Genomic DNA, 19,167 nt, shown 5'->3' on the forward strand with positions numbered 1-19,167 from the left:
TCTTCACTCTAATCAAAATACGATGGAAAGTCATGTGTTTTCTTGACAATTTTATTCAAAAAACACAGAAATTACAGGCTGTTGGCTATGAATTGCAGATGCTACCCAGTCATATTCAAAGTGGTAAAGCCAACCTGTGACCCGCCTGCCACAGCAACACAAACTTCAATACAAGAGCAATACATTTAGGTTGGAGTAATGAGTAATATCAAAAATGAACCACCTCCTATTGCCAGTTTTAATGATTTTTTTTATATAAATCCAGTGAGGAAGTTCAAAAATGAATTTCTCTTATTACATCGGCCCACCTGCAGTACCTTTGTGTCCCCAAATACCTTCTAGAGCATTTCTATGCCATGAAAAATGCTCTAAAAGGAACTACAGCACAAACATAGTCAAGAGGTCCATTTCAGTGTGATTAATTAGTGGAGATGAGGCCGAGAGACAGACAGCTATCAGCCACGATTGCCCGTGTCAGCACACATACCAGTCAAATTGATAAATTAAACTTTAAGCTTTGATGGTGCATGTTGTACTTGGCTGTAAACATGCTGCAACATGGATGTAGATGGAGTTTAATTCACCTTTAGAGCCAGCCTCATGTGGCCATTAGAGGAACTGCAACATATGGGACTTCTGCAGCTTCAGTTTTAGGGCAGATGAATGTATGTTTTTATAGAAGAGTCATGTTTTTAATCAAATTCAAGATATACACAGTAACATAAATAAACTGGGATGTTGAGAAGCTAACATGCTCACGTGTCAGTCCACATTTGAGGTAACAGTGAATCATTTTTTAATGGATGATCTAAATTTGCACTTCACATTTGTTAATGGCTAGAAAATTAATGACACATCTTAGATTAATCATCATCATGATGAGTCAATCATTACTTAAGCATTACTGAGTATATGATATTGAATGGTTCATAGAAAATAACAACAACAACAACAACAACAATAATAATAATAATAATAATAATAATAATAATAACAATAATAATAATAATACTGATTAGAATGATTTTACAAGAAATTTAGGTTTTGAAATTAGTCAGTAGTTTAAAAAAAACATCACAGGTCAAGTGATTCTCAGTAAATTGGAATAACCATAAGAACGCAAACTGGCTTTGGTGACACACACTTTCAAAAAATATGAATTTGATGACTGACTGGAAAAACTTTTCTGACCTTCTAATCTGTGCAAATATTCATATAAATATATAACAAAACACAAATTTTCTGTAGGTATGGGGCAGCTTGTATGTAAGCCTATTTTTCTAGCTCTGTGATGCTTTTTGAAAAGTGTTACTTTTCTTTGGCTTTGACTTAGATCTGCTGAATCTTTATAACCACAGACCGAGGGCCACAGGGGATCGGGAAGCCAACATGCGTTGGCCGAAAGGCGGGGACATAGCGAGGTCGTCTGTCCCTCATAGAGAACACTCCAGTCATTACTCGAAAAAGTAATCCCGTTACAAACCCCGACCAACAGGACTGAGTATCAAACCGAAGCGCATCGCTATTGGACGCAGTGAGGGTTGGACTCGAGCACCCCGTTTGCTGTTATTCAAACGCAGGGAGCGCGTGCGGCCAGTCGCTCCTCGTTGCGCGTTGGATATGGATCAGGACTCTGCGCGCTTCCCCACTGTCTCCCGCGGACAGGCTGCACTCTGCGGCGCATAAAAGGTTTCCAAATGAACCGCCGCCCTCCCGGCTCCTCCGGCGTGCAATGGCTTAACCGGAGAGACATGAATGTTCGGACGGATGACAGCGTCACTCTGTGCCAAAGGGCTCTCCAAATCGTTACGGAACTTTGTCTCGCGGGACACGTAGACCGGGAGAAATGTTCGGATATATTCCCCCTTGAGAGCAACATACCAGGTAAAGGACACGCAGGTAAATAGAATAAAGTCATTATTTTATTCTCCCCAATTCCCTTAATTAATCACTTCTTTCTCTAAAGTCATGGCGCCCAGTACTCGCAGAGTTTCGAGGGGGAATGGATGAACTAATCACCAACTAGTTAAAAGTTTATTAGTCCACTATTATCCTTATTTTTACTGCGTTTTTTTAAAAACGAAAAATGTTCTGAAAGTGTCTACCTGTTACGCATCTCAGTCCACACTGAGTGAAACAGCAACAGGTGGGAAACAGACCGAGAGGACGAAATGATTCTCCTCCCTTCAGCTATGTTTCCTTTGTAAATTTGCAGTCTGTGAAATTTCACTCTAGTGCCAGCTTGATTGAAAATCTGAATTTTTAAGCTGAATTAAGCTTCCTTGCATACTGTTGCACAGCAGGTGCAAACTTTGCTTTTAAATAGAAGCCAGAAGGGGAGATGTGGTGCCAGATGTTTTTCTTTTCGTGCTGTTTTCCTGATGCTGTGTCTCCTCACTAAACTGTGGTTTTATGACCTTTATATGATCTTTCTATATCAAACAGGTGCATTTGCTGCCCCCTCTTTCTTACAGCTTGCTTTCTCTCCCTTTTTCTCCTTCTCCCTTGCATGTTTGTTGGTCATATTTTGTCCTTCGCCTGCTTCTCTCCTCCTTTCTACGTGTCACCTGTCTTTGTCCTTTGGTTGAATGTAGACATCTCTATTAGTCTCCTTGCTGTGGTCGTGGGTTTCTGTGGCCTCGCCCTGTTGGTAGTCTCTCTCTTTGTCTTTTGGAAGCTGTGTTGGCCCATCTGGAGGAGCAAGGCTCTGTCAGCCCACGCTGAAAATGTGCTCCGTGGGGGTTTCCCCGAGGCACCCCCACCCAACTCCCCCCCGGTTACTGAGTTTAAAGTGGCGGAGGTGGAAAAGAAACAGCCGCCTGAAGTGAAGGTGAATGGACGGAGCTCAGTCAAGCTACTGGAGGCAGCCATGAAGATCAGCCAAACGTCTCCAGACATCCCTGCCGAGGTCCAGACAGCTCTGAGGGAGAAGCTCAGCCAGCAGGCTAAAATCCAGAGGCAGACCACCGAGCCAACCTCCTCCTCCAGGTACTGTCACATGAACCAGTCCCTAGTCTGCTTCTGCACTCAGGCCACTTGTGCTTACAACTAAGTGTAGCATATTAAAGATCTCTTTTGTTTTGTCCATCTCCCCACCCATGTTACAAGAAACACATTTAAAAAAACAAAAACTCACATAGAGCACAAACTGTCCTGACAGTTTGTGACAGGGCTGCTGCTGCTGTCCTCGAGGTAGTGTGGCACATGTCAGTGACTGGTTGGTGACCTTGAATAGCTGCTGCTGCTGTTGTACATCACAAAAATGAGATTCTGCAGCATTTCTGACACATCTCCTTGCTGCACTTTGAACCCTATAATCACTTGTACATGTGAGTCAAGCTGCTCTGGTAAAGACCTCAGTCATTAAACAATCAGCTCTTTCTTCTCTTTGTTTTCCAGTACTGTGTTTAAACTAGAAGGTCCATAATTAGCATGGCTGTGGGGTGGGAGCTGTCATGGTGGAAGGTTGGGTTTTTGTCAGACGCACCAGGCAGCTGTGCTCAGTTTCTCGGAGGAAGCTGGTATTGACATGCACTTTGATTTGTTGTTAGGGCTTGTTAATTAAATGATATTGTGGCGTAGGCCTCCATGAATTATACACCCACCAGTTATGCAGATAGGACAGGTTAAAGATTACAAGACCTACCTTCTCAATTCCTCCGCCTACTTTTTTGACAGCAAAAGCTAAAAGAAGCCTAAAGCAAAACTAATGTTTTATAGTTAATCGTGGCTTAAAAGAAAAGCCTAGCAGCATATACCATAATCAGGTTATAACACCAGAAAAACTAGTAGATATAGTCTTGGAAAACCAGGAAATCTAACTGCTGACATCTGCAAACATGGAAACCCAACAGTCCAAAACTGGGATTTTATTTCAGTGTCACAAAGAAAAGAAACAAATCCTCAGAGCTGAAAAGCTGGAACCAAAAAATAGAAAACAATTTGACATTTGAAACAATGACTAATTATTAAAATTATTCTAAGAATTTATGACTAACTTGGTTCAGCGTCCACAATTAACATTTGCCAAGCACCAAAAGCATTTTTAGTTTGGAGATTCAGTCTTAGAAACCTTCCCTTCATACTGGCAGGTAAATGTTTAAACTAAAATAGTCACATAATAGAAACTCTACAGAGTTTCCACCGTGTTTCGGTGACCTTTACAGACACACTTTTTTCTGTCCTCAGCTGTCGTTGTTAAAATTTGACATCCACATTATGCAAAGACCATCACCAACTCTTCCTCTGATTGACTCTGACCCTGACATTTATGTGTAACTGTGCATCTGTAACCAAGCCAAACAGTGGCAGAGCACAGGTGAAACTTTGTGGAACAAGGGTGGAAATGCAAAACAGAGGGATGAAGTTTAAGTCAATCATATATGTTTCATTTTCAACTATACTCATTAGTAAAGACAATTTTTAAAAACAATTTTCCATATTTTGCTTTGGCCTCTTTGTGTCAAGACAGCACACAGAGTTAAAAACTGAGAAATTGAATTGCAATTCTTCAAATGACCACTAGAGACCCGTTCCAAAAGCGAGTCCGTCCCCAAAATAACAAAATACACCCTGTTACAGAAATGTTTTCGTCACTGCAAATGCTTTTTCTCCCCCATAACTATACAGAGGGGCGTGAAGGCCCTAGCATGATTAGTGGTCAAAGAAAGAGAAAAAGGTATACTGGGGACAAACAGAGTCAATTCCGCTATATTTGGTGTGCAGTGAAAAATGATCAATATGCTTTTTGTGACATTTTTGTTGGGTTGTTTTCTAATGTGAAATATGTGCCATGGCTCCAAACAGTAGGAAGTTTGTGCCTCAGTTTTCACAAGTGGAATTTTAGTATTGAATGGTACTTAATAAGCCAATAAGTGTACAGTTTATATGTAGCATGCTTCGAGTTAGCTGATAACCTAGCCGTCTACTTTTTATTAGAGATGGCACGATACCACTTTTTTATGTCCGATACCGATATCATAAATTTGGATATCTGCCGATACCGATATGAATCCGATATAATGTTTTTTAATCAACAAAACTGTTTTTTTAAAATATCTTGCTGCATTTTGTATAAGTTCATACTCAAGTTTAAAACAACAACTACACTAAAGCTATTCTGTTATACCTGTATGCAAAAAAAAAATATTTCATAGTTCAGCAATACTGATCAATCTAATAAACTTAAACCTACACCATCCTCCCTATTCTGGTATTTTAAAGAGTACTTAGCATAAATATTAAGCAACCTAACTAATAGGGTTCCAACTCCCAGCAACAACAAAAATAAATAAATAAAAAATAGGGAACCACCCCTCACGCTCCACCTCATGATGCTTAATCGACGTAATCAACCTTAATTTGATGCAGTGTGAAAAAAAATGCACAGAAATCAATTATTTTTCAAGAAATATTAAATAGATTCAACATCTTTCTTCAACAAAATTGCAGACTGCACAGATGGTACCTTCCCAAAGTAAAAAGTACTATAGCTTACTAGGGTATATATTAGACTTAATAGTCACTATATACAGTAGTTGACTTCTATTCATTTTACACCAAATTAAAACTTTGGGTGTCAGATAATTATTTATTAAAAGCTAGACATTTTAAATGAGAATAAGAAAGAAAAGTATGTCTTTGTGCCCCCTTTTCCCTGTTAATGCCCTATCGGCCCCCCTGGCTAAACTTTGCTAGATCCGCCCCTGCACAGTTACCAGCCGTCAGCTACGTAGAAAAAGATCTTCGAGTAGAAAGTAATATTAAATAAATTCTAACAACAGCTTATCAAACTTAAACGTGCTGCTGTTGTTCAGCCGCTGGTTTCCTCTTTCTGGTGCAAAGTGGGCCAAAAACAAACCAGAGAGACGGACTCGCGACAGAAAAGCCGATCAGCTGATCATTAAGCAGTTTCATGATTGAAGTAGCAGCAAGAAGAGGCAGTCGCTCGTTAAGCTTAAGGCAGGAATGCTTTACAAACATTCAGAGATGGACTTACACACTTGCTTTACTTCTCTCGGGGATAACTTTGTCGGAGATGAAATGCCGGGTTGCTAGCGAAGCTCCAAATGCTATCCAGACCACCGACAGGTCCCGCATGCCACAGCCGCTCTATCACGTGATGCATACTGCTCCGACGTGCTAACGTTCTGAGGTGAGTTACGGCGTGTTGCAAGTTTTGTGAGGTGCTTTCGTGATATTTAATGGATCGGATTACATTTTTTATTTTTCTCCGATATCCGATCCAGTAATTTAGGTCAGTATCGGACCGATACCGATACGTAATATCGGATCAGTCCATCTCTACTTTTTATAAGTTCACTTCTGGCTTCAAAGAAACAAAATGATGGTAGCCAAAATTCTAACTGACATTATAGTGTTTGGTTTCTAGACAACTAATGAGACACAAAATATAACTTTTATCTATTGTGTGACAAACCATACACTGCAAAAGTTTGGAGTCCGAAGGTTGTTAAACTTTTTCAGGGTATTGTAGATGTTTGTAACTTTAACACTTAGGAAAACAGAGAAAGAGGAAGACAAAGGAAGATGTCAATAAGCCCATATGGATTGAGTGTGTGTTGGGGGATTCAAAGAGAGATAAAGGTTGACAATACACAAAAATCATAAAGGAGAAAACAAATCTTGCTAATCAATGTTCAGTTGGTAAATCAGGCACACTTTCCTTTTCCTCTGAGATTTGTGCTGGCGATGTTCCCCCTCTGTGCTGTTTACAATATTTCAGTGTAGTATTTAATCTTCAGCTGTGCTTCCTGTGCCACGGTTGTCAGGCTGCTGTGATTGTCTTACGGTCAGAAAGGAGGAGGGCCAGTTGCTAGGTGACAAGATCGGCGAGTCAAAGACAGACGTGGTTTTCTCAAAAGATGTCAACTTCACTGAAATTTGCAGCATTCAGGTAATTGGAATGAGGGCTCAAATCTGAGTGCTGGAGATGTGTTTTCATTTCCCCAAACCAACGCCAGTAGTGGCAAAAATCAATTTGTCACTTTGATCACTGGTGATTTAATATCACCTGTTACCATATGGATGATAAAACCAGCTATTTTCAGCTAGGGAGTTTGCTGGGATTTAAAATATGCAATATAGGGCGCTGCTTTATAGGCTGAGAGCGCCTGGCCTGGGTTCAAGTCTGACCTGCGGCCCTTTGCCACATGCCTTCCTCTCGCTCTGCCCCCGCTTTCCTGTCCTTTCCTCACTGTGTCTGTCAAATAAAGCTGGAAAAACTGATCATCTGTCTAAAACAAGCCCCCTTTAAGCAAACCTCTGATTGGCTGCTCCTCATATACAAAACAAAATTTAAACTGCAGGTGGGTGGGGCTTCTGCTCCAGAGCAAGACCGGGTCACAGACTTGATATGAGCATCAAAAGATGCTAGCACATGAGTCATACATGGAAAGCCATAACCAAGTCGCTGAACATCTGTGCCGAGTATGGCCTAGAAGTATCAAGCGCAACGCCCCCAGGGTAGTTTGAAAATGGCCAAGCTAAGATCCTGTTTGACTTCGAGATACAAACAGACAAACTGGTGACTGTGGCAGCCCTCTACTGTGTCCGCTACCAACCAGACACAGTAACGGTTGACAAGCAGAGGAAGCAATATAAACACGAGTAACACAAGAAGCTTGAGAATACCAAGGGTTGAAAGAGGAGGTAGAGAAGATGAGGAGCTCGAAGGATAAAGACCGCCCACAGGGGGATTTAAAAAAACAAAGCATATATATCTCTGGACAATATTTAGACTATCGCCATTTTGGTTCCTAGTTAATTATGCACTATTGTGAGCATCTGGTGGTAGTTTATTAAACATTTAAAGGTTTCTACACTAGATATTGTTTTTAGACTTTTTCCTGAATAGTAATAAAAACAATAACCAGCTTTTATTTGTGTGGTATTTTGCTCTGATAAACCTTTTGTTCCATAAAAAAGCTGCTCTTCCATGACGCCAAACACACGACAAATGAGACATTTACCTGATGCTCTGTGATGCTCCTTTCAACAGGCACAATTCATTCAGGCGCCACCTGCCTCGTCAGAAGAATGTCACCAGTGTTGACTTCACCATGGACACAGTGCCTCTCCGCCAGTCCTCTACTGTCAGCATTGGAAGAATAAAACCTGAACTCTACAAGCAGAAGTCTGTGGACTCAGAAGAGGCCAAAGAGCCCGTGGAGACTTGTGGAAAGCTAAGCTTTTCGCTTCGTTACGACTACGAGGAGCAGGCTTTGGTGGTGAGGATCCTGAAAGCTTTGGATCTGCCTGCCAAAGACTTCACAGGCACCTCTGACCCATATGTGAAGATCTACTTGCTACCCGAGAGAAAGAAGAAGTTCCAGACTCGAGTTCATCGCAAGAATCTAAACCCCACATTTGACGAGACCTTCTGTTTCCCCGTAGTATACGATGAGCTTTGCAACCGCAAGCTCCATTTCAGCGTCTACGACTTTGACCGATTCACCAGCCACGATATGATTGGGGAGGTGGTTGTGGACAACCTCTTTGAACTCTCTGATCTTTCCAGGGAGGCGGTTGTTTGGAAGGATATTCATGCAGCAACCACAGTGAGTTGGTGTTCACACTAAGACACTGCCAAATCCTCGCATATGTGTATGTTGTTGCTATTTAAGAAATGTTGCACCAGGCCTCTGTGCTGTTACCGTGGTAGTAGTGAATGGGATTTTATACTGTTGTCAGAAATGTCTAATCAAAAAATATTATGGCAGGTGCAATGCATTGCATAATTCAAATGCTTTGGGAAATGGATTTCAACAGCCAAACACCCACACAGCATTTTCCAGAAAATGCTGGGTATTCTGCAGATGTAATTATAGAAACAGAGTAAAAAATATCCAAGACCACATTTATGCAGTGACTAAAACTCTACAGGTAAACAAAAAGGGTTTGCAGGCTTTGCAGCATACTGCAGATAGCCTGTCCTCATATGAACTCTTTTCTAAAGATTTGTGGTTATTTAGCCCCCGAATGCATTTACTCCAGCATAACCACTTATCACAATTTGCTCAAGAGGCTGGGCTTTATTAATGAATGTGTTCCTGGTGAGAAACACTGAGCCTTTGCTTTCAGGTTCACTTTAGTGTCTGTGGGCTAAATTAGCAGCAACAGAAGAACAATAAATTTTGTTTTGCATAAAGAATTGTTTAACTGGCTATTCTCTCGCTTCCTTAATATATTATAATTTTTATATTGATGCTTTCTAAAAGCACAGGCATTAAGAGCTGATAAAATTTGTTTACTTAAAACCACATTTGTTGCATCAATTAAATTTTACCCTTACCTATGAGAACTGCATGGAGACTGTGCAAGAGAAAACTGCAGTCGGGTGTGATTTCAGTGCTCATTACATTCAACTCCAGAGGAATGCTACACTATCATAGACTCATAAGACATCACTTTAAAATAAACGGACTAATGTAACTCTATAGACAACTTCATATAGAGTTTGGTAATATAAATGGCATGGAGAAAGTTTATATTTATATTTTTCCTCCTGTGCACATCTCATCATAGTCACTTGGATTGTGGGATTTCTTTTTTTATATTCCTATTTCTGTGTTGACACAACCAAAGGCAGCTTGGTAACTTTGGACCTGTACTAATCTTAAGGTATTTATCTGACAATTTTTATGGCACAAGTAGTATTTATAAACATGTGTGGTTATAAGGTATTGTCTAACTTCAACTCCCTTCCTATTGGTTTCTCTTAACTTTTCTGCAAGCACTTGCCAACTGTTCTCCAACCGGTGCACAAACTGTGAAAAGTGCAGCTTGCTGAAACCAAAACATATGGGAAAACATAGGTGAAATGTTTACTTTCACAATTTCACTACAACTTGGAGAGTAGTTGCTGAGCATTCGCAGATGAGTTTATCATGTAAACTATGGGCAGCTGCAACGCCTCGCTAACAACCATAGCAATCTCAGTGAGGTTTTGAGTGTAGCACCTTATACCTCTTTGTGATCAATCTTGGGGAACACACGTTTCCCCTTATTTCAAGATGTTTACAGACCAGTCTGTAGGTCTGTGTGAGAGAGGCTTACAATAATTGAACATTCAAGCCAAACTCCAATGTTAATTCAATAGTAAGATGTAGCGTACGGGATTTCACTGGCTATAAATGTGTAGTTGCAGAGAGTTGTCTAGATTACTCAATTAACAACTATGATGTTAAATTTCAGCAGAAAAAACAGTCTACACTTCTCTTTTTAGTAGTTATAGATAATGTCATTAACAATTACCAATGTAACCTAATTCATTGTGTAAACTATGACAGAATAAACAAACAAACTTAATTTTAAGAACCTCTACAAACTAACAATTAAATGAGCTGCAAAATCATGTTCTTACGTTTTGAAATCACAACATACGCTATTGGTATTCGTTTTGCTAGCAAACAAATTGAGCCAACAACAAACTCAACTACAATGAATCAAATAATATTGCATATACAATAGTGATTTAAAAAAACATGCTAACAGGTCTATAAAGCCATAATGATAAGATCATTTAGATGTTTAGCAGCTATACATTTTGCAGTCTTGATTATCTTAGTTTATGCTAGTATGCTAACATTTGCTAAATAAACTGTATTGTTTATTACCAACAACAGTTGACAGATTTGTGAATGACTTTCATTTCATTGATACTTGGTCATAAACCGAAGTTTCTGAATAATTGAAATATTGGCCTGATGATGATGATGAAGTCTAATACAAAGAAGATGTTATAATTTTGATCTTGTGGTTTCTCAAGTCATTGCAAAACATGATAGTTTAATGCGTCTATCTGTTTAAAAAAGATACTTTCCCATCAATTACCAATAAAAAAGTTCATTCTAACGATTAATATAGTGACATATCACGCTATGTATGATTTAACCTCTCCTGGCTATGATTGCCTGTATTACAACCACCAAAGTATTGTTGAGATGGTTTTCTTAGGACTGTTACCAAAGCCTGGAAACCATACATTAGTACTATTTACTACTAGATTAATGATTTACGGTTATTGGATGAAGAAACAGTAACAAATCTGAACAGTTAATTGTTAGTTAAGTTTACCGCCATAAAGAATTGAAGGACTGAGATAAATGTCAAATAGCCTGCAGAGCCATGCTAATTAAACTCTCACTATCAGCTCAATGCATATGACCTCTTTTAAAAACTGACCTGTTTGCTCCTTTGCTTTGGCATTTTGATTCACAGAATGTGGCAAATCATTTAAATTTGGTTCAATACATTCTGCTCTCTTTTCTTTTTATGCCCTCCAGGAGAGTATCGATTTGGGAGAGATCATGTACTCGTTGTGCTACCTCCCCACAGCAGGGAGAATGACCCTAACAGTCATCAAATGCAGAAACCTCAAAGCCATGGACATCACAGGCTCCTCAGGTAATCAAATAGCAAAATAGTCTTCACATCAAAAGCAAAACTTAGGAATTAATTAAATATAGTTAAGCTGAGAGAGCAAAAAGAAATAGGGACGATATATATCCTTTATTTTTCCAGGTAAAAGTCTCTTTTATAAAATATTCTGAGAACATAGGACACATTGGTTGTGGTTTTTAGAAATAGAGTCACACACATAAGAAGAAACTAGCCCAAGCAGTGATTTATTTGCAAAAACCAATCCACGGGAAGGTCTGGGATATACAGAGCCGGTCACTTAGCAGCAGCATACAGAAGAGAGTGATGTACAAGTTTTCCAAGGTCTGTAATAAATGTAAAGAACAATGATAAATGGCATCCAGCCTCTTTAAGTATTAGCCAGGTGTGTTCATAATGAGAAGTTCCCCTGTAGGTCGCCTGACTTAGAGCACAATAAAAAATGCATTCCTGAAAAGAAACCTAATTAATTTATTTTTTATCTTGGACACAGGATTTTCAATATAAAGTTTAAATGAGAAAATTCTGATCGATAATGATACCTGAATACAAGTTTCAGCCCTTTGATTATTTATGAATAAAATGAACTTAGATTTGTCTGCATTTAACAGAAACTTATGTAAAGTTAAATGATACTAAGCATCATAATAGGCAAACTACTGAAATCTGAGGGTTTTTACAACTGAAAAACACAAACAACAGCAGATTGTATCATCTGCATAAAAATGGGAGGAGGCATTTGATAAATCATTGACAGAGAAGAGTAGTGGGCCCAATATGGAGCCCCGAGGAGCACTGAGGGATGCCAGGAGAAAAACCAGAAAGGCAAAAACAATGCACAAGAAACTGAAACAAAGAGGCTAATGAAGTTTAATGTCAGAAGCCATGAAAGCTTTTGACACAATTGCAAATTATTTCATATATTTGTCTCTCAGATCCATATGTGAAGGTCTACTTGATGTGTGATGGACGGAGGTTAAAGAAACGAAAAACAACAATTAAGAAAAGCACACTTAATCCGGTGTACAACGAGGCTATCATCTTCGATATTCCCCCGGAGAATGTGGAACAAGTCAGTCTGTCCATCATGGTCATGGATTATGATCGGTGAGTTAAATACTCACTAAATACTGTTTATGTTCACATGCTTACATTAAAACGATAAAGTGAGCAGAGTAGAAGTAGATCAAAACATATTTTTAATTTAGTCATGATCCAAAGCACATGTGTGTCAATGTGTGTGTTTTATGACTACCAGTGTTGGACACAATGAGGTGATTGGCGTGTGTCGTACGGGGCCAGATGCTGAAGGGCTCGGACGAGATCACTGGAACGAAATGTTGGCTTATCCACGGAAGCCCATCACGCACTGGCATGCACTAGGAGAGGTACAAGCATGTTCTTTTCCTTACTAGTCTTACAGAGCCCGATTAAAACTTCTGAATGTGAGACTGAACTGTATAGGTGTTATGGCTTGCAAAGCAAAGAAACCACACAGTAGACTGTCACATTTTCTAAATGTCAATCTATTCCATCTCTACGGGGAGCACATTATTTATGTCTTTTTATTTTTATTTTATATTAGTTCAATTGAATCTTTCCAACATTGTGAAACTATGAAATCATCCGGAACGTGTAATTGTTGCTTCCCAATTTAGGGTTTACTTTTCTGATTAATTTCCAAAGTTTTAGGGAGCCTAGACGCAGCTGCAATGTTAATGAGCAGCTGTTTTCTCTTAAATTACTAATACTGCAGATTGAAAGTGCCCTCTTTGATATCTGCAAGGAAAAAGGGTTCTTATTGCATGGGGACATATGCATCCAGGGGAAAAGGGATTGTAAACAAATACATTTTGTCTTAAAATTAGTCTCCTGTCTGTAAATCAAACAAACAAACAAAAAAACATAAAGAACAACCTTGAAGGGATTTTGAAAAGTTTATTAGCTATTTTTCCCAAAATCTCATTGAGACGCTTAACATTTATTTCTTTGCAATACTAAGGCACCAAATTTGTTTTCTAAGGGAAAACAGATGGCTTCACTTCATGAAAGCTGGTCTCCAAACCATTGTTACTTACATGTTGCATGTGTTCATTTAAGTCATGCAGCAAAAGGCGCATGTAGTCCTTTTAATGGGGCCTGTTTTTCAGATAAGGAGTAGCTAATCCTGTACTCATAGAGAAGTTGTCAGTTTTATAGACTGGAAGGCTTTTTTTCCTTTTTACAGAGGACAGCTGTTTCACTACAGTAAATTAATATTTTACATGTTATCAATTCTTTCCCTCTTTTGTCACACCCACTCCCCACCTGGAGAATAGGAAAACACAGGTGATTACCTATTTTCAGTGGTAAACCTACATTATGATTTGGTGAAAGCTGTGATCATAGGCAAAATATATGCATTATCTAGAAAGGACCTTTCTACAGGTGGTAGTTTGCACAAGCAACAAAGCAAGCAGATTTTACAATCAAGAAAATAAGAAAACTAAAGGTTAAATAACCATTTAAACAGAGAAATACAAGTGGATTAATAACATTTTGTAACTTCAGGAAAGGCTCTTAAATAATGGAGGAAGGTATTTAAAAGAGGTCACTGACTCAACTGACCTGATTTTCTCAGGCAGCTTGTTCCATTGTCCTGAGACTCTTACTGCGAAAGCTCTGCCACCTCGAGTTTTCGGCTCTCTATATATAGAGATATATATATATATAAAACATACTGAAGGTTAAAACAGGTGTGATGTGGTCACTTCTCTAGGTTCTTGTTAAAACGTCTGGTAGCTGGGCTTTGGACAGTCTGATAAATTGATTTTTTTGTCAAAGCAGGGAAGAGGCTGTTGAAATGTTGAAATAGTCGAGGTCTGAGGAGTCACGAGTTGTGGGAAAGCTTGAAAGGATCATGTGTCAAAGCAAAAAATGGATACACAAGACTGATGTACAGTTGAGTCTATAAATATTTGGAAGGTGAAAGAGTTTTTGTATTTCCACTGTACGCCAACTATTGAAGTGCAGGCTTTCAGCTTTAATTTAAGGGGTTTAAGAGAAGTATTCCATTAATTACAGAAATACTAAGTGTGCCATTTTCAGAGGCTAAGAAATAAATTAGAATTATTTCCATGGCTTGGAAAAGCTAAAAGCAACCAACACCTAACCAAGTCAAGAACATTCTAAAGGATGTCATGATCAAAGTCTACAGTCGAGAGAATCCTTCATAAATGAAAATACTGAGAGTTTGTGACAAGATCAAAATCATTAGTTACACTCACGATGACGATAAAGGAACGATCCTTACATTTAAAATAATTTTTTTTACTGGCCAGATTCATTTTGAGCTTCTAAAAATTAGGAATTATGTATAAAAAAGGCTTTAAATCCTTCATAGTTTATGTTATTTTGGAAAACCCCTTCAGGTTAAGCTGGAAGTCTGAACATCTTGGCAGCATTTCAGTCCAAATTATAAAAAATATATTTATTGTGCAAATTCTTATGGACTTCACTGTAGCCATTGAGCACCCAGTATTTTCTTTAGTAATTGCATCTTGAATTATCACATCACAATCAAGTAGCAATATGTGACTAAATTGATTCTTTACATTTCTATTTAATTTGGGATATAATCCGACATACCCTATATGTAACAAGACAAGGGAAATGATATACACTGCTTAAGGTCCAGTTGCTCCAAAATAGATTTGCCTATGATCACAGTGTATTTGTAGGACTAGAGAAAATACCTGCTTACCAGGGAAAGACTGGATAGCTCTTTAATGTTGCTTGTTTTGTGATGCTTTACCTTTCAGTGGCCTGGAAGAGCAGCAAGCTTTGAGAGTCAAGGTTCATGTCCTTCACCCAAACCTCCACATACACCCTGATGATCACAGGTGGAGTGCCAGCATCACCTCTGTAAGAAACCAGATGTTTGTTTGCCGACAAGCTATGTTGCCTATCACCCTTTTGAGCGGATTGAATTCATGTTTCTATGTTTGTACTGAAATTCATTCATTTGAATGCAAGTTCTTCAAGTGCTCTACAGAGATGGCTATGCACAGCACTCACAGTCATTCAAAGTTTGTTTTTCATACGTGTGCTTTGGAAACGTATTTGACTAACATTTACACAGACCACATGAATGGTAGGCCTCACTGCAACAAGTTGTGGTGGTTAACTTGCAGCGTTATCAGTTTTTTTTCAGTACCAGAGCAACATTTTTTCAGCCCTCAAGCTCTTTAGTGCGTTACCATTTTAGTTTGAAATGGCACAAAGTTTAAGGGCTATGCTGCTCAGTACCACAAAAATATTTACTTGATGAAAAACACTTGATGAATCAAGCGAGTCATGCTCTAGGTTTTATTTGGGAATGCAGGTAACTGAGCCTCTGCAAGGGCTGAGAAATCTCAGTAAATATATCAGTCACAGCTGTCACAGATGTGTAAAACAGAATAGCCATCACTCTGCAGGACTCTCATATTTGGAGAAACAGTAGCTGGTTCATGTAGCATATGTACAGAAAGATCAAATTAAAGTGTGTCTAAATGAACTTCAGACTAAATTGGTTTCTTAAAATTGGCCACAATGAAATGACAAATTCATCTTTATTTTTGTACACACAGAACAACCTTATTTCATAACTGCAAACACAAGCAGCAGTATTATTTAGAAACAATTAAACTTACCCTCTAATTAGTCCAGTAACACTGATATTGAAACTCCCACGTTCATTATTGTAGGGTGTTCACTTCAGAACGCATGGAGATGACCGCTGTCGTGGACTGTGAGATTTGGCAGTTCGTTCCCACTTGAATGTTCATTTTCACGCAACCACAGGCAGGTTTTGTAAACACATCTGTTTGTCCTCTGTGTAAACTTTTGATGTGCAACATTAAAAATAAAACTGTTGTTCTTTTTAAACATACATAATGAAGCATAGTGAACAGAATAAAAAAGTAGTGACATCTTAGGTTTCTTACATTAACAGTAATAATTAGGCAAATTAACCTGTACTGGAGTACAAGAATAATGCCGCGTCGTCTCCATATATCATTAATTTATAAGGTTGCTAAATTTTTCTTTGGGAGACGGAGCTTTAGCTGCAATCTTTTAGCATTTGATTGCGCTTTTAGGATCCCTGCATTATATTGACATTTTAAATCGAGTCAGTGGGAAACATTAAAGAGTTAGTATTTTAAATACTCAGATAGCTAGCATAGTTAATAAGCTAGCTGCAGCCGCTAATAGTATAAAAGATCAACATAGCTGCTGTGAAGCCTCGAGGTTCACAGTGTTACACAGTCGCTGAGATTGCCGTGGCATTAGCCAAGGAGCATACCCTGGTTAACCTGCCTTTTTAATTAATAATTTACCAAACTATAATTTACCAAATGAACTTCATGTTTTATTCACTAAAGCTTGAAACTAGTTACTGGTCAATCAATTGAGAAGGGCTCAGCTTAAAGCCACTACTGCTCATCAAAAGAAAAGACTAGATGCATTTTGGCCATGTCCGTGTTTGGGTCGGACCAAGGACACACGAGGTGATGTTTCCCTCCCGACCCCAATCTGGGTAAGTGTCAGAGGATGGATATGAAACCTGAAAAATAGTTCTGAGACTTAGAATAACCATAAATGACAAATACAATTCTAAATCCCATTTATGGGTCAGATTGTTTGGTTAAGGTCATTATAAACCAGATTACCTACCCCTGCTGAAACAATTTTAGCAATTTTAAAACAATGCATGTTTAAAGCAGCTGCACCTTGGCTGAACTTGTCAGAGAAACGAGGCCACTGTGGAGCTGCCTTGGCCTTACTTCTACATTCATGGTTTATACTGTCTACGGCTCCAGCTGATAAAGTCTGTAGCTGTGTCTGCTGGTGGCAGCTGTGTTTCAGGTGATAAGAAAAAAGAAAATCTTGTAAATTTAAATGGCTTGACAGGTATAATAGTCAGCAAGGAGTAGGTGTTATTGAACAGTTAATTTAATTTTAAAAAGCGCAGAAGATTAATACAAACAGTGGCTAACACACACACACACACACACACTCAAATATTTCCATATATTATGAATATTTTTACAATATTTTATATTTTTAAGCCACATGAAATAAACCATCATCTCAGATTTTCCTGTGAGTAATAACTAATAAGAACCCAACATAGCAAATAGAAAAAGGCTATGTACTGTTATCTTACTTGCAAATGCAGTTAATGATGCTCTTTTCCCCTTGCTCTGTCCTCTGTGTTAAAAAAAAAGAGAATATTTTTACTTGTAGCATGCCTCTCACCACTACAAAAAAATTAAGCACTTATCGGGGGAAATGCGAATATGTCAGAGTATTTCAGATTAAAAAGTTTGTGTTTACAGTTGTATATATCCATACTTGTCAATGGCACTTTTGTTTGTATATATTGAAAAGTGAATTCTAAAAAGCTGTCGTAAACTTATGGAAATAGAGACATCACAATGTATTTCTATTGTTTGGTGATACTTTGAAGCGCTCCGACCTGTAAACGAGTGCAATTTCGACACGTTCTGTAATAGTTGTGAACAATTAGTCAAACTGGAGACCCAGTGAAGCCAATTCTACCTTACCGAGTTATTCCATGTTTAGGACCTTAGAGCTTTGAGCTGTAATTGTTTGAGTATATATGGACCAAGAACAACTTCGACTACTGTCATGACGTGTACAGTTTGTGATAACTTTTGTAACAATTTAAAGTAAATATTTGGGATATAATTTATTGTATCTGTTTCATATGTATTTTAAACACATAAATAAAAAAAATATCAGTAAATAACAGTATGTCTCACTCTGTCTGGGCAGGAATTATATTAGTCTTCTAGTGGCTAAAGAAATCAAAGTATATAAAAGGTGTCTAAAGTAAAAGGGGGCATTCATAAAAACCATACTTGATTTAAATTTGGAAAATCCCGATGTGCACTGTGCTCCTTGATCTTTAAGTAACCAGAACGTGCTACAGAGAGGCATGCATATATAGCAAAAGTACTGGAGAGATGCACAAGGAAACAACCTTGAAGGGGATAGTGACCAAAGTGAAATCAGGTACATTTCTTTTTTTATAATCATAGTTTTTTGTGTGTGTGTGAGAAAATAAAGTTTTAAGAGGACTTTTTAAGGTCATGTGGAAAAATGAAGTACAGCCTTCTATAAAAGCAGCAATTCTAGTTATTTGATGGTCTGGAGCATTCAGGTGTGTGTTAGAAATTCTAAGGATGAAAGACCTCAGTGAGGATCTTAGCGAAGCAGCTGTTAATGGCCATCAGTCCATGAAGGGTTATAATTTCCAAACAATTTCAGCTCCATCATTTTACAGCGAAAAAGATTATTCACAAGTGGAAAACATTCAAGACAGCTCCCAATTTTCCCAAGAGTGCAAATTCACACTAAGGTCAGGCCATGCAGTGCTCAGAGAAATTGCAAAAATCCGAAGAGCTACGTTTCAGACCCTATAGTCCATAGTTAGCATGTTAAATGTTACGTTTAACCTTAGCGTGGCTTAGGTTTGCAAAGCTGCATCTGAACAAACCACCAGACCTCTGGAGCAATATCATTTGGATACACAAGACAAAAATGGTGATATCTGTAAATTAAACAAAGCACAGTACCTTATGTGGCAAAAAAACAAAAACAAAAATGGAGCATATCAGCACAAACTCTTTTAACTCTATTAACTGCCAGGCACACTAGTGGAGGGGTAATGATTTGGGCTTGCTCTGGGTTTGATTG

The 19,167-nt window shown here is 38.4% G+C and overlaps 1 protein-coding gene across 3 annotated transcripts; it reads left to right on the top strand.

Moving 5' to 3' along the window:
- Window positions 1-1,329: 1,329 nt before the first annotated feature.
- syt10 (synaptotagmin X) lies at window positions 1,330-18,077 on the top strand. 3 transcript variants are annotated; one of them, XM_080886384.1, is made up of 7 exons: window positions 1,330-1,899; window positions 2,595-2,988; window positions 8,021-8,579; window positions 11,307-11,427; window positions 12,357-12,528; window positions 12,680-12,809; window positions 15,222-18,077. In XM_080886384.1, the coding sequence occupies exons 1-7, from the start codon at window positions 1,698-1,700 to the stop codon at window positions 15,291-15,293; spliced, it is 1,650 nt and encodes a 549-aa protein (XP_080742510.1). In that variant the 5' UTR covers window positions 1,330-1,697; the 3' UTR covers window positions 15,294-18,077. The 3 variants fall into 3 exon arrangements, with proteins under 3 accessions (XP_080742510.1, XP_080742511.1, XP_080742512.1); XM_080886385.1 differs by having other exon boundaries at window positions 1,330-1,884; XM_080886386.1 differs by having other exon boundaries at window positions 1,797-1,899; window positions 2,446-2,988.
- The last annotated feature ends 1,090 nt before the right edge of the window (window positions 18,078-19,167 follow it).

The sequence above is a fragment of the Rhamphochromis sp. 'chilingali' genome (genome assembly GCF_963969265.1).
Source record: "Rhamphochromis sp. 'chilingali' genome assembly, chromosome: 7".
Lineage (NCBI taxonomy): Eukaryota > Metazoa > Chordata > Actinopteri > Cichliformes > Cichlidae > Rhamphochromis > Rhamphochromis sp. 'chilingali'.

Bases quoted from the DNA above. Each gene is read 5' to 3' on its own strand.
- syt10 (XM_080886384.1), top strand. From the start codon at position 1,698: ATGAACCGCCGCCCTCCCGGCTCCTCCGGCGTGCAATGGCTTAACCGG. The intron at 8,580-11,306 runs GTGAGTTGGTGT...TATGCCCTCCAG, and splicing joins ATATTCATGCAGCAACCACA to GAGAGTATCGATTTGGGAGA. The intron at 11,428-12,356 runs GTAATCAAATAG...TTTGTCTCTCAG, and splicing joins GGACATCACAGGCTCCTCAG to ATCCATATGTGAAGGTCTAC.